The sequence below is a fragment of the Rattus norvegicus genome, chromosome 3 (genome assembly GCF_021556685.1).
Source record: "Rattus norvegicus strain SHRSP/BbbUtx chromosome 3, alternate assembly SHRSP_T2T, whole genome shotgun sequence".
Lineage (NCBI taxonomy): Eukaryota > Metazoa > Chordata > Mammalia > Rodentia > Muridae > Rattus > Rattus norvegicus.
In genome coordinates, this window is record NC_141536.1 from 60,223,046 (window position 1) to 60,238,078 (window position 15,033).

Consider the following 15,033-nt stretch of genomic DNA (forward strand, 5'->3'; position numbering starts at 1 on the left):
ATCTGTGTTCTCAGAAAATGTGTCTGGTTATAACAGAAGCAGTGGGGAGGCCTGGGGGGGGGTTGAAAGTCACCATTTGAAAGCTGTGAGTATACTTAAACTGAAGGATAGCAGTGGTACTCTATCCTCCTCTGTCCTTTCTAGAGGAAATGGCCTTTCTTAGCTATCCGTGTCCACTTGGAAAGTGACATTACTCTGTTCACAGAGCCCTCCTTACAGTGGGCTGGTACAAGAACTAGACATGTGGACCAACTGAGTAAAGTGGAACGTGGGAAACCCCTTCTTTAAAGGGGTTACTTCAAGAAACCTAGTCTTGGACAGGTTTTGAGACTAGGAGCTAGTTTTGCAGGGATGAAATCTATGGGGCTGTTTCTCCCTTTGGGTGTTTACTGTCTTCCTGTTTGAAGCCTTTACTGGGAAAACTTCAGGCACACTGTATGTGTATCTTAGAAAAGCTGTTGCCATGGGGCTCATTCACTCTCTTTTACACCACGCTGTGAAAGAGCAAAGTGCATGTGGACAGAGAAGCTCAAACAGAAATCTGCACAGACAATGACTTCTCAACACTAGACTGATGGACCCTTCCTTGGCTTGTCCAGTTTCTCAGAGAATTATGCTGAACTCACTTCAGAGAGACCACTGGTGGCTTGGATGACACTTCCAGTAGAAACAAACATTTCTGGAGTGTTTAAAGGGACATGCTTAAGACCTTTTTTTTTCTTTTTTTCTTCTTCTTCTTTTTGTTTTTTAATTGGAACAACATGATCACAGAACAAGCCCCTCCCATTCCCTTCTCCCTCTTTTCTGAATTTTGAGTTTTTCTAGTCGGAGGTGAAGGGAAGAGTACAAAGTGTTCTTCTTCAAAAGCCACTCTGTTTTGCAGAGCTGTTTGACAAGCTTGAGCCCAGCTGGGTGGCGGCCATCTGCTCCTGCAGAAGCCATCACAGAGCTCGATTTTCCCAGAACCCTCTCTGTCACTGGAAAGGGCAGAGGTGAATTATGATAGATGTTAGGAAGTGTGCCCAGTAGCAGGAGGAATGGAATTAGTCAGCTCCAGAATTATGCTTTGGATGGAAAATTATTATTATCCAACAAAACTTTCCTTTGAAGTTGACACTGTAGTGCTGGCAGCTGAGGAGGTCCACCCCGGGGAAGCAGTGGGGCTGACGGTTGACTTTGGAGATTATGAAAACTTGCATAGATAGGCACACTCTCGTGCATGGGCATGCACACACACACACACACACACACACACACACACACATGCACGCACACGCAGACTCACAGAGACACACATGCACCCACATGTACACACAACATATACACACACAAATATACATGCACACTTGCATGCACACACCCAAGTCGCTTAAAACCTGAACTCATCTCTCAAAGGAGCAAAAACCAAGGTTCTATCAGGGCTCAAGGATAGGATCTAGCCAAGGCCAGATGTTCCCAAAACAAAGAGTTCTGTGCCATTTCAAAAGAGAACACTATAGATTCAGTATGCCAGGCCTGCCCAGAAAATAGCTTTTTTTTTTAAACTGGTATATTGTTGGGCATTTCTACATGTGTCTCAGGTTTGTTATCTGAAAAGTAAAATGGGTTTTGCAACTGTGAAATGAGTTACTACAAGCAATATCCCAGAAGCAGACCTGGCCGGTTGTGTCTCTCATTTTCTGAAGGACTCTCACACCGAGTGAACTGAGTGTATACTAGGGAGAGGAGAGGACTTTAGCAGCACAAGCTGAAGCCCCCTATTTGATAGTGTGGTCCTTCCAGGACTTGTCCAATACAGCAGCTCAGTCCAGCCACTTCCTTCAGAGGCTTGCGGTTCAACAGAGCAAGAGCTATAACAGCACCCAAATCAGCAGAAATGCTGGGCCATAGTAGTATTATTCTCAGTGAGGAGCAATGCTTGAAAGATGTGGTGACTGGCACTGTGTCCTGTGGTGATTGGCACCACGTCATTCTCTAGGAAGGAGAGGAAATGCAGTTTTAAGTCTGTCCTCCTGGCACTGTGTAACCACGTAGCTGGGTTTGACACTCTTATCCCTGGAGAGGTTGAGAAAGTCTGATGCTTTAAAGTTCTCCCTGGCCCTTCTCATACCGTCTCCTTCCAGAAGGGCATGGATTTGATCATCCTTAGCCCTCAGAGGTACTGTAAATGCTGCTCTGTGTACGGCCTCTAGGGCAGTGGTTCTTACCCCGTGGGTTGTGACCCTTTTACAGAGGTGGAAGATCAGATATCCTGTATATCAGTGATTTACATTGTGATTTGTAACAGTAGAAAAATTACAGTTATGAAGTAGCAACAAAATAGTTTTATGGTTGGGGGTCACCACGACATGAGGAACTGTACCAAAGGGTCTAAGAGTTAGGAAGGCTGAGAACCACTGCTTCGGCTCAACTACAAAGCTAACTGCTACGAGCTTAGGTCCCTTCTAGAATGCAGTCTCAACTTTTTGTTACCCTAAGACCTAACAGATTTATCACTTTTTAATTAAATTCTTTATTGTTTATTGTCTCACTTCTTTGAGTTCCAACCAAATGGCCAAAGTTCTGAAAACACAAGTCTGTATTACAAAGCAGTCTTAGGACGTTCTCTGTGGCTATAATTGTTCATAATGCTGAGTTTAATATATATGTGATATATATAATTAAATTCATATCATATATATGAAGGAGAAGGAGGTCATCTATCTATCTATCTATCTATCTATCTATCTATCTATCTATCTATCTATCTATCTATCTATCTATCTATCTATCTATGAGACTCAAACCCAAAGTAGGCAAAATTCTGCATGGCTGCTAAACTCCTGACTCTGGATGTTTGAGGCCTGGCTAAAGTGGTGGACTTCAAGGATTACTTCCGGGGTAGCAAAGTTCACCCCAGAATTACTTCCACTGAACACTTAGCACGTCTGGAAGCCAGGAAATGGAGTTCTTAATTGCTCGCTGGCTCAGTCCTGACAGGGACACACTCGAAGGGCTGGGGCCTGCCAGACAGTGAGCTCAATCACACGTTGCATGCGAACCAAGGAAACAAACAACCATAAAGATAATTAATGGGGCATCTGACCCTCCGACCTCCGGATGCTCACATGGCACCACCTCGTCAATCCCTGCCCTCTCCGGGACCTCCGTGCCCTCACAGGAGGCTCACTGTGGTTCATCAGGCATCCTGGCCATTCCCTTTGTTCACAAGGCTAAACCAAAGGGGAGCTTTTGCTCTCCGGCCCTCCAGATCATGCCTGGGTGGGATGAATCAATGTTGGTGTCACTAACATATTCCAGGTCATGTACACATGCACCGATGCTATTATATCTCAAAACTGCTTTGAAATCCATCTTTGAGGTTTTAACCATTTCCCTAAAAATGTGGCTTTGGAAATTCTTGTGTGGAGCAAGGATGGCACCCAGTGGCCAAAGTGCTTCATCTCAGATCCTGTTCTTTCAAGGATTTGTCATTTGCTTATCTCCTTGGAGACAATGGGCTACTGGGAGATCATTCCCTCATGGCAGAGCTAAAACTCTAAATCATAGGACTATACTGTTAAGTTGAACAAAGACACACACCCACACCCACCCACACACACACACACACACACACACACACACACACACACACACACACATAATGGGGGCGTATTTCAGTGAGTTAAACTAAAATATATATAAAATATATATATATATAAAAACATGTATGTGTGTGTGTATACTTTAAGAATTTACATTCTAATAATCACAGTTCAGAAAACCAGCATACTGTTTATGATATCCCTAATATCAAAAGAAGATTACACATCCCTCACTCCACATCTTCCTTCCCATAGTTCCTATCTGGTTCATAAGTTCTCATGCCCTAAGCCTAAGACTTTATCTCCTGACACATACTTTATCATTAAACCGATGTTTGCAGTCTTCTGCCCGTGTTATCTTTCTTACATGGTCCTCGGCAGCCTGGAGAGTGCAGGGTAATAAAGTGGAACCCTGCTTTTCTCTTTGAGATTTCCAGATGTCGAGAGATTTCTGCATGGCAAGATAGGCGACTGGACTAAAGAAGATAGGCGACGTGTCAGAATAATGGATCCCCTCCCCCAGCTCTACGAATGAGGCAGGGCCTCCATGTTTCCTGCTTCCAATTCCCATACATTTCTAAACAGTCTAAAAGCCCAGGGCAGGAAGCCATGGGATGGTACAAGCATGAATCCAGAGGGAAATTTCTAACAAAACACCATACACTAAGGAATACCACAGATGGTCCTTTTTAAAAAATAGTATCTTAAGTTCAGCCGGAAATTCCTTCCTAGACATCTTCACCTTCGCTTGTTTGCCTCCAAGGCTGTCAAAATGCCGCTAAATTTCCAAGAAGAATAGCGGAATCAAAAGAAATCGTCTTGGTAAAATTCCAGCACCTTGCTTCCATATTCCTACTTAAAATGTATGGACTGTTCTAGAATCAAAACTAAACCAGGGCTGGGGGAAGCCATCAAAGTTGGGAACATTTTTCTTTCTAGACCTTATTGTTTGCTTTTGGGGAGGTTCGGTGTTTTTTTTTTTTTTTTTTGGTTTTTTTTTTTTGGTTTTTTTTTTTTTTTTTCCTTTCCAGACAGCATCTCACTATGCAGCCCAGGCTGGCCCAGAGCTCTTGGTTTCCCCTGGCTGTGCCTTCTGAGTGTTGGGATTACAAGCACGTGCACCAACTCCTCCCTTTCTTGATGGTGAATTCTTGGTTGTTTCACTCCCGCTGTGGCCCCCTCCCATCACCAAGAGACTGAGGATCCTGAGCCATGGGACTGTTTTTGTTTGCTTTGTTTTTAATCGCCACTGCTATTTCTTAAGTTTTAAACATGCAATTACTCCGTAAACATTTATGGGGAGAGCTAGGGTCTAGATTCTATACCGAGGAGTTTAAGGCTTATCTTACCAAACATTGCCACATTCTCCCTCACGAGTATCATTATGTTTTTATTACTCTTCAAATATAATATAGCCACGAGAGCCCCTGAAAAATTAATTGCAAGATGTAATTAAATCAGCCTGGGCCAGGTCTTGCAGCAAATACTCTTAATTCCGAAGCTGATCTTCAATTCAAACCTTTGAGCATCCGGAATCATAAAGACCTCAAGATGTTTTGTCAACATTTATTTTCTTTTGTGCTTTATTTCCCCTTCACTCCTACGGATAAACTTTATAGGCTCATAAAGCGGCACCCTTTTATAGCTGGAAATGGCTTCGCTGTACAGATGAGGGAACCCGGAGCCCAGAACATTTACATGAACCAGTAGCTGTGTTGTCTGTATCTGTTCACACGTATGCTTACTCTTGTCCCACGGCATACGTGTTCCAACACAGACTGTGTCAGGGGAAGGCTGCAGCCCTGAGACTGCTGGCAGCACTGAGGACAGAGGTTCTGTGCTCACTCCTCAAACGTTGCTTTAGAACCTAGCACTGGGTTCACAAACATTTTAAAGGTCTCGAGTGGATCTGTTCTCAGCTGAAACGTAGACACGAAGACCCTCCAAGCCAGTTCATGACTTCACAAACACACAGGGGAGACAGTATACAACAGCGAATGCTAAGAAAGCATTAGAAAGTCATTTCATGAAACAGGGATAGTAATTCGTTTTAAAATGTTTGGTTGGGGCCAGTGGGGTGGCTCAGCAGGCAAAGGGTATCAGCCTTTGAGCTACCTACATAGTAGGAGAGACCAAAATTCTGAAAAATGTCTCTTGACCTCCACGTGCACACTGTGACACACACTAAGGCAGGCAGACAAACAACACAACACACACAGACACACACACACATACATACACACACACACACACACACACACACACACACACACACACACACACGCACACATACACACCTATGGGGCCGGGGTGGAACGAGCCTGAACAGTGGACTGTGGGTTGGAGTTTGGAGTACCTTTAATGACTCAGAGGATGCCAAGCCTTGCGAGCAGGATCCTGGAACCCGCTGAAGAGTGCTGTCCACTTGGCAGCTGAGGTCTGTCTGGATTTGAGGAAGGGAGGGGGGCAGGGAGCCCAGGCAGAGTCAGAGAGGGCAGTCACTATCTGCAGAGGAGAGAGCAGTGAGCTGAACTGGTGAGAGTCCTGAGCTGGGTTGGAATGAGAGGAGGATGCCAAGGCCATTACTCAGGACCCTCAGTCTCTTGGTGATGGGAGGGGGCCACAGCGTGAGTGAAGCAACCAAGAATTCACCATCAAGAAAGGCGGGAGTGGTGCACACGCTTGTAATCCCAACGCAAGGAAGGCACAGCTAGGGGGGAAACCAAGAGCTCTGGGCCAGCCTGGGCTGCATAGTGAGGTGCTGTCTGTTAAGGGAGAAAACAAAACAAAACAAAACACCAACCCCCCCAAAAGCAAACAATAAGGTCTAAAAAGAAAAATGTACATACATGCATACAGGATTTTATTTAATAGTAAAGAAACCATCAACACTGTGAAAACTCCTGCCTACAGCAGAGAGACACCTGGCACTTCAACAGACTTGGGCCAGAGCTCAGCTCAGAGAACACGAATCCCTTTATTTTCATGGAACTTAGACTGCATAAGGAAGTGAAGAAATTGATAAGTACATACAAGAAGGAGTTTAAAGCACCAAAGAGCCAAGGTTGATACAGAACGTTGTTCAATTATTGCTCTTGTCATAGATCCCTGCTTCAAATTTCCTACTGTGCACTGTCATTCCCTCCACCCCCAAATGGCAGAGTTCAGTGGACCTGGTCACAAGATGCACCCAGATGCCAAGCATGGCTACATATGATTTAAGGGATATAAAAATGAACAAGACAAAAATCCCCCACCTCCCCCAATGCTCCTAGCCTAACCATCTGATTAGACGGGTGTGCCAAGATTTATTTTGCAGTAGAAACTGAAAAGAATTGGAAGCAGCATCAGTTCTTCGTGAAGGATAGAAAGTGGGAAGCCTGGGGAAGAGGGAGTTGGGTGAGGTCAAATGGATTCGTAAGGCTGGAAATATGCAGAGATAGCAAGGAGACTGGGCTCCAAGAAAAGAGAGGGAGAAATTCGTAGAGATAGTGCGCTTTCCCTCCCCTGAGAGCTCGGTGGGTGTAGGATAAGCGAAGTCAAACCCCCCTCGTCCCCCCTCCCCAGTGGCTGTGCCCTGTGGCAGAGTGGACGCGGACCCACAGTCCAGCAACGTGGGGCTGGGGTGGAACGAGCCTGAACAGTGGACTGTGGGTTGGAGTTTGTAGCACTTCTAATGTCCAGACCGAGTCTGGAGACTTAGAGGATGCCCTGTGAGCAGGATCCTGGACACTGAAAAGTGCTGTCCACTTGGCAGCTGGGTTCTGTCTGGATTTGAGGAAGGGAAGGGGGCAGGGAGCCCAGGCAGAGTCAGAGGGGGCAGTCACTATCTGCAGAGGAGAGAGCAGGGAGCTGAACTGGTGAGAGTCGTGAGCTGGGTTGGAATGAGAGGAGGACACCAAGGCAGAGTGAATGGGACAACACGTGGAAATGCAGAGGGGGAAGAATCATGGGTGGCTTTGCAGTTACATCCACAGCACTTAGCTTCAGAGTGCAGGCAAGGGGAGAGAGCAGGCGGGAGGTTGTAGCTTGTTTGTATACTAAATGGCTAACTAGGGAAGAATGAAACCATTAAGATTGCTAAATTAAGCACCCGTCCCCATGGTAAGAGGCCACCTGTCCCAGTTCCACAATTTCCCAGCTCAAATCCATAACCATACACAGTTTGTATTAGAAGGAGGTCAGAACAAATATAGAGTGGTGCAGTCCCAGATACTCTAGTGTTCTGGAAGGTTCTGACATCTTTGGCTTCTTTAATTCTCCTCACAGTCAGGGTTATCACTGGGCCACACTGTGGCCTCTGCTGGGCTGTCTGAACTCATCACTGCTCTGCTTGATGCCTAAAACAACACGAACTGTCCTCCAGCCTGAGACCGGGAACGGTAGGGAATGAAGTGAACTGAAGACTGGAGGAGGTGGGGAACCTTCCAGACCTTTTGTAGAACAGATTTAAACTTACATTCAATTATGTGTCCCTATGTTTTGTTGGTTCTGTGCCTGTGACTGTAGATGCCCTAGGAGACCAGAGGTGTCAGATACCTAGGAACTGGGGTTAGACATAGTTGTGAGCTGTTAGATAGGGGGTGCTGGGAACCCAACCTCGGAAGCAGTACATGCTCCTAACCACTGATCCATCTTGCCTGGATCCCAGGCTCAACCTTTCTCCCACGAAAGTAGATGTTTCCAGTGAGCGACCTGTGGAAAAGGTGTCCCTGCTTTGTTTTCCAAAGGGAAGAAGTGACAAATAGTGGCTGCGTGTATTGCTCTGAGGGGAGGAGGCCAAGGTCGTCACAGAATATATTTGGGTCAGTCAGGTCCTTGAAGGGCCCTCAATCCATAGCCGCTGAGCTCAGCATTAAGAAAGGCCGGCTTGGCCTTAAAGACCTGGCCACTGCACATCATCCCCTCCCTGCCATCTGCAGTGCTCAAGAGTGACAAAGTATAGCCATCTTTTCTGTGATGTAGCCTTTGATTAAGACACAATTCATAAAGGGAACTGGACAGTTGAGCACGAGGTGGGCCACATATTTATGGGTGTGGCCCGAGCCGTGCAGGCTGCTGCCTGCTGCAGTGTCAACGACTGCCCTTGGCGGTGCCGGGCTGGTCTTTCCCCTGTAGAGCATTTTCCAGAGAGAGAGCGAGAGAGTGCAATAGCTCGCTCTGACAGTAAAGAAAAACTTGGATACTAAACTTGGCATAAATACCATTGAAAGTCAAAATGATCCCTTAAATTCAAGAGGCAGGAATAAGGGTGTGTGTGTGTGTGGGGGGGGTAAGGCTAAGTTAGGCAAAAGTCGATGCCAGAAGTCTGCTCATAGCTGCCTCCTCACGGCATCCTGGAAATAAGCTGGGGGAGAACTGGAGAGCCAGGGCAGGCAGTTCTGAAAGCAGCATTTCAGAGAATTAGTCTGCGGAGCATGAAGACAACAACCTCCTTCTGTCACCAAAGTTCTAGGCTAGCCCTGGCTGCAGAGGATCCTCTGAGAGAGCATCTGTCGGAGAGGCAGAGGAACTGGGGGTTACTGATGCTCTGGTGGGTGACACTGTGGGCTGCCAGCCTCCAACCCTGGATCCCTGGAACACCGGATCCCTGGATCACAGGATCCCTGGATCCTGGCAGCCCTCCTTAGTGATCTCCTCCATTCACCCCTCTCAGCATGCCCTGAGTTGGCTGTTTTGGTTGAACCTGTGAAGTCATTATTCTGCAGTGAGCTGTGTGACTAGGGGAAGTGGCCAGGAAGGAGGTGGTCTTGTGCAGTGACAACTAGGGACAGAAACACTCTCTTGAGTTTATAGTGTAATGAATACATCCCAGCACTGGTCCACAAAGGGAGCATGGCATTCCTCACTCCCGACTGCTCCCAAACAACCCCGGTAGTTGTTCGTAGCAGCTTTGTGGGTCGTCCTGAGGCCTGAAGCTGCTTCTCCACGCCATTTTATCCCGTGAATTGAAGTGATCTCTTAAATCTAAACTAGATGAAGAGAATGACACCACATCTCCCATTTCCTTCGCTCTTACGTCCATGCAGAGGTCCACAAGAAGTGCCTATTCTTGGTGCTTTATTTACTTTGCGGTGATATCAGTCTGTGGCTTGGGCATCAACACTGAAAGCTTGGGTGATGGAAGAGGTGGTCCAGACTCAAACATCCACCTTGAGCCTTTAATTACTGAGGCAGTTACCGGGCAGTAAAAGAGCCTCGTCTTTGATTGCAGCTGTAACCCATGAGATTCTGAACTGGAAGAAGGGAAGATTGAAGGAGGCACTGTAGCCTGAGAATGTCCACAGGTTGATGCTAATGGACAGGCTGGCAGGAGGTGCTGATAGCTGTTAGGTCTGTCCATAGCAATGGACTCCAAGGAAACTGTATAAAACCACAGGAGCATATAATTGGTGTGCTAAGTTCGTTTTCTCGTGTGATCACAGCTGGCTTCCTCGGGTTATTAAAAGCCTTTAAACTAGTTGTCTTCAAAGAGATCTAATTGTCAATATGGTCTTTATATGTTATTCCTGTTAGCACAGAGCTGAAGAGACATAAACAGGCACTAAAATCTGCACAAATTTTCCCTATGTCACCTTCTCATTTCAAGTTCATGGAACAGTAAATGTTAATGAGGGGGAAAAAACATTCTTTGGATCTTGGCCTGCTCACTAATGCACAGGGCAATAAGCCCATAAAGGATAATTTATTGACGTTTTCATCCGAATCAGACTCTAAGAGCAGTTAATTTATCAGTACCTGGAAGTTTGGTATGCATGTGTGTGTGTGTGTGTGTGTGTGTGTGTGTGTGTGTATGAACAAACAAGACTATTTCCTGAGGTATGACTAATACCAGAACTAGGGAAAATAATCCTGAGTTCTGACTTTCTTGAAGAAGGACAATCCACTTGTTGGTCTGTGCTGGGACACTTGCTTTCAAGTCAGTGAGGGTCAGTGTTAGTTGCTAGCGAGAAACAATCTAGTCTGACCTTCCCGGAGAGTCTCAGGGAGGGTTTGTCTAGGTAGGTCAGCCTGTGGAGTGTGCTTGTGAGGCAGTATCTTGAGTGTCCTAACTGAGGCGGGAAGCCCCAGCTACTGTCACCTCACTATTGGTGTCACCATGGCTGTGGTGGGAGACCCTGAACTGTGTGAGTGGAGAGAGTCAGTTGGGCACGTGCTTGCCTGCTCTTGCTCTCTCTCTGCTCCCGACTGTGGACTTGGCCTCCAGGTCCCGCCTCGGTGACTTCCTTGCAGTGACAGATTATAGCCTGTGCTGTGAGCTAACATGAACTCATTCCCCTTACATTGCTTTTATCCAGGTGTTTGACCACAGCCTCAGAAACAAGATGGAGACAAACTCTAATCCTGTTTTCCCACCTGCCACTACACATTGCTCCAAATTCTCCTCAACAAGACAAGGAGGAGGGATCAGAATAAAGGAAATAACAGACAGATCCTTCACAGTGTTCTAAAATGGGGGGGGGGCACCCACCAGGTGAAGCAGTGTGGAATAGAACCAGGAGGCATGAGAGTACTGCAGTTTGTTTTTAACTCACATGAAGTCAGCTCCCCCTTTAGGCCACACCCTCTATGTGTACAAATGGCTGTAACCTAAGAATAAGGAAGGGTGCAGTATTGGCACCCACACTGTTTACTGAGGTCTTCAGAGTGTGCCTTCCCTGTCCTCACCAAGCGGCCTCTTCACCTGCACTGTCCTTTCCGGCCCTTGATGGCCATACTGGCAGGAATGTGTCCCTGCTCTGAGCTGCAGTGAAGCATTCGGTCCCTGATGTGTGCAGCTGACAGTCTGGATGCCAAAACCACCACAAGGATCAGGCTTTTGCATGCACTCACGTTTTCAGCTTAGAACAGGGATCCATGGGTGGCTGAGGGATGAGACGGATCCAAGAGCTGGCTTGCACGCTGAACATGGACTCACATGTAGATAGGGGGGCATGCGAGCTCCGCTTGATTCAGAAAGGCTCTCGGACCCATGTAAATGGTTGCATCTTGCTGGTCTCTGAGATATTTCTCCATCCCAGATGTGGTGCATCTCAGGGTTTTATTGAGATCATATGCCTGTGTGCATCTGAGCTCCAGATCTTTTCTACCACCAGATAGTTAAACACTATCTTTCCAAACTCTAGGGTCATCTCTGAATCACTGAGCACTGGTAGAGTAAACATTAGGACTACTTTTTAACTATCTTTTCACCTATCCTTTAACTCAGGAAATCCATGGATAACACTGATTCCAGATTTAAATCTCTATGCTGTTTAAAAGAAAACTATGCATACTTTCAAAAGTTCTAAAGACAATACAGGTTACAACACAGTTGCATGTAGATGTGTCTTGTCTGCATATACTGTTGAAAAAAGTATTTATTCAGTTATTGACTTAGGTGTATACAATTGAGTCTGAAGTTTTCATAAATGTCCCACGACTACACGCAGGATTATTCTAAACACACTACATTTTAATGTTATTGCTGCAGTTACGATAGACACAAGCCATCAATTAGGATAATGTTTTATTTACTTTATATATCAAGGGGAAAGCCATTTGGTTAAAATTACTACTATATCTAAATTACATTATAATAGGATACCAGTTAATATCTTTTGGGATAAAATCTGGGATAAATCAGTTCAGTTAGTAATCTTGATGGTTTTAAGATGAAATAACCCTTTGTTCTCAAGTTTAAATACCTCATATTTTGTATGTTTGGGAGCTAAAATAGAAAAGCACGGCGTGTTCTAAGACACTAGAGTTCTGTTTGCTCTACAGCAAAGAAGGAAACCTGAATGCAGGTTGGTGACCTTCACAAAGCAGAGAGCTCTAGACCGAGTGTGGCTTGCTGTATTTTTGGGAGGTTGTCATGGGAGGCTTTTATGGTCTCATTTAGTTCATTATGCACTTTGCTGTTTTCTTTCTGGTTACTTCCCTGCTTTGGCAACAAGAATAATCATAACTATAGCAAAAGTGAAATGACAGAATGTGATTTATCTTTTTAGCAGGAGATGGGTATTGCCACTAAGCAGATTTCTAGGTCATAAGACCTTGCCTTATTGTTTAACTTTCCAAATTTATAGATCAAAACCAAACTTTTACAGATTTATCATATAATATCTTGTGTTTTGGTGCATACACGATACATTTTACTTAGGTAAAAAAAGTTTTAAATACTTCATGGAAAATATAATTTATATAAATTAAATAAAATTCAATTTAAATTGGCATCTAAAATAATTTCATATTATAGTTTTAATATTTTCTTGATGGCTGCCTTAAGATATAGAACACTGGTCTTCCTTGCATGCTTTCATTCATACATTCATTCACCAAGTGAGTGGCCCTACCGAGTGCACTATGTTCCAAGAACTTCGAAAGGCGCCATGAAGAAAACATACAAAAATTCCTGCCATGATGGAGTTCATATCCTAGTCAACATATACCATGATTTAAAGTCCCAAATTCCACGTGTCCGAAATTTTTGATCACTGTAAGGGTGTGGGTAAGTGTGACTGGGAATGGATGGGTCCTGAGGGCTCTGCCTTGGATCATGAATGAATGGATTCCTGGCTTACCCAAAGGGCTTTAGAGCAGCTCTCTGGAGTGTTTGCTCTATCTTGCCACATGATGCCCTCTGCTACGCTGTGATGAAGCAAGAAGTCTAACACACACACATACACACACACACACACACACACGCACACATACACACACACGCACACACACATACACACGTACACATACACACACACACACAGACACACACATACACACACACGCACACACACATGTACACATACACACACACGCATGTACACATACACACATATCTACACATACACACATACACATGCACGCATGCACGCACGTACACATACCGGATGCTGAGCAGTGGTCAGTCACGCCTTGGGTTTCTCAACCTGTGCAGCATAAGCTAAGTAACCTCTATTGTTTATAAATTACACAGTCTCAGGTATTTTGTTACAGAGACAGAAACAAACTAAAAGGTATGTAACAAGTTTGCTTCTACAACAAATAGACCCTGACTGCCATGGTTTAGATCGCTTTGATCCTTCCTGGGCATGGGGCAGCAATGGTACCTCTCCTTTTGACCTGCGGTACCATTCTAAGACCTTTTAAGTGTCTGTCCAATGAACAACTCATCACATACCTGTCCTGTGTACCTTGCCCTCCTGGGGACTTCTATCCCTGTCCTCTGGGTCTTTCTTTGTCCTCTTTAGAAGTTCAGATGATTGGATTCTAATATGGACTATCAGGACCAAAGGTCTCTGTGTCACTCTTTCCCTATGAGGATAAAATGGATCTATGTGCAGACAGGACTCCTAGAAGATCACCATCATGTACTAACATCACAGCATATGATATTTCCTATAGATGCAGTGGCTTTCCCTGTTAATTCTCAGCACTTTAAAACAGAACTGAAAAATGCAAAGACCAATTCTTTTTAAAGGGAGACAAATCACTTTCCCAACATTCATATACTTTTGTTTTTCCTGAAGTCCTGGGGATTCAATCCAGGGCCCCAACATTGTAGGCAAACATTATGCCACCGAGCTATGTCCCAGAACTCCTATTTTATTGAAAAAAACAATGTGTAGGAATCCAAGGAGACAAGATAGTATTCTCAACCGCACATAAAGAAACAGTGGTAACTAAGATATAAAGGAAGATCTTAGACTCATTCATAGACTCAGTGGCCGTGGGAACCAGCTGGAGCTCACCCTGAGCTTAAACTCATTCATAGACTGGTCAGCCATGGGAACCAGTCCCTGAGCAGCAGGGAGGCACACAGTTAAGACCTCCAGTGCTGGAGTGGATCATCAAACTTCTTATACGTGTTACTGGTTATACTGGTCACTCAGTGTCTCCCCGGTTTACTCAACTGGAAAAATAGTGTGCAGAGCCCTTCACAGGGCTGTGAGGTTGAGATGGACCAGTACATAAAAGAGCCTTGTAGCGTTCCTGGTATACAGGAAGCATGTGATAAATGTTAGCTGCTATGATCCTATTATCTTGATTTAGTTTTATAGATAAATAAGAGAATAAGGCTCTAAAATTTTTAAAAATGGACTGTTAAGTTAGAAGTAAAACCAATACCTAAGTCAGCTGTCCAGATTCTCACCCTATTATATAGAATCCTCCTGTCCCCCACCCTGTTTCTGTATGTTTAACACATGGAAAGACATACTGACTCATGTAAAACACACAGGGACTATTCTATTGTGTGTTTCCTTCTTCCTCTCTAAAAAGAAGGACTCCAAGCCACTCTGCCCAGGACTGTGACTCACACTCCAGTGAGAAGGACGACAGTCAGTCAAAGTTTAACTTTAGGTGCTAACAGTGCAACCCAATCCCTTCTCACCTTAAACTTGTCAACTTCAGCCTTGGAACACGTGGCGTGGTAGGACAGCACCTGATGGGGAAGAGGACAGAAGGT

General features: G+C 45.0%; 1 protein-coding gene across 3 annotated transcripts in view; it reads right to left on the reverse strand.

The window, feature by feature from the left end:
• Positions 1–15,033, reverse strand: part of Pde11a (phosphodiesterase 11A) — a 370,466-nt gene that overhangs the window by 109,630 nt on the left and 245,803 nt on the right. For all 3 annotated transcript variants that reach the window (NM_001127480.2, NM_080893.2, NM_001127481.3), the window contains 1 exon segment: positions 14,959–15,009. In NM_001127480.2, coding sequence (NP_001120952.1) covers positions 14,959–15,009 — 51 coding nt within the window.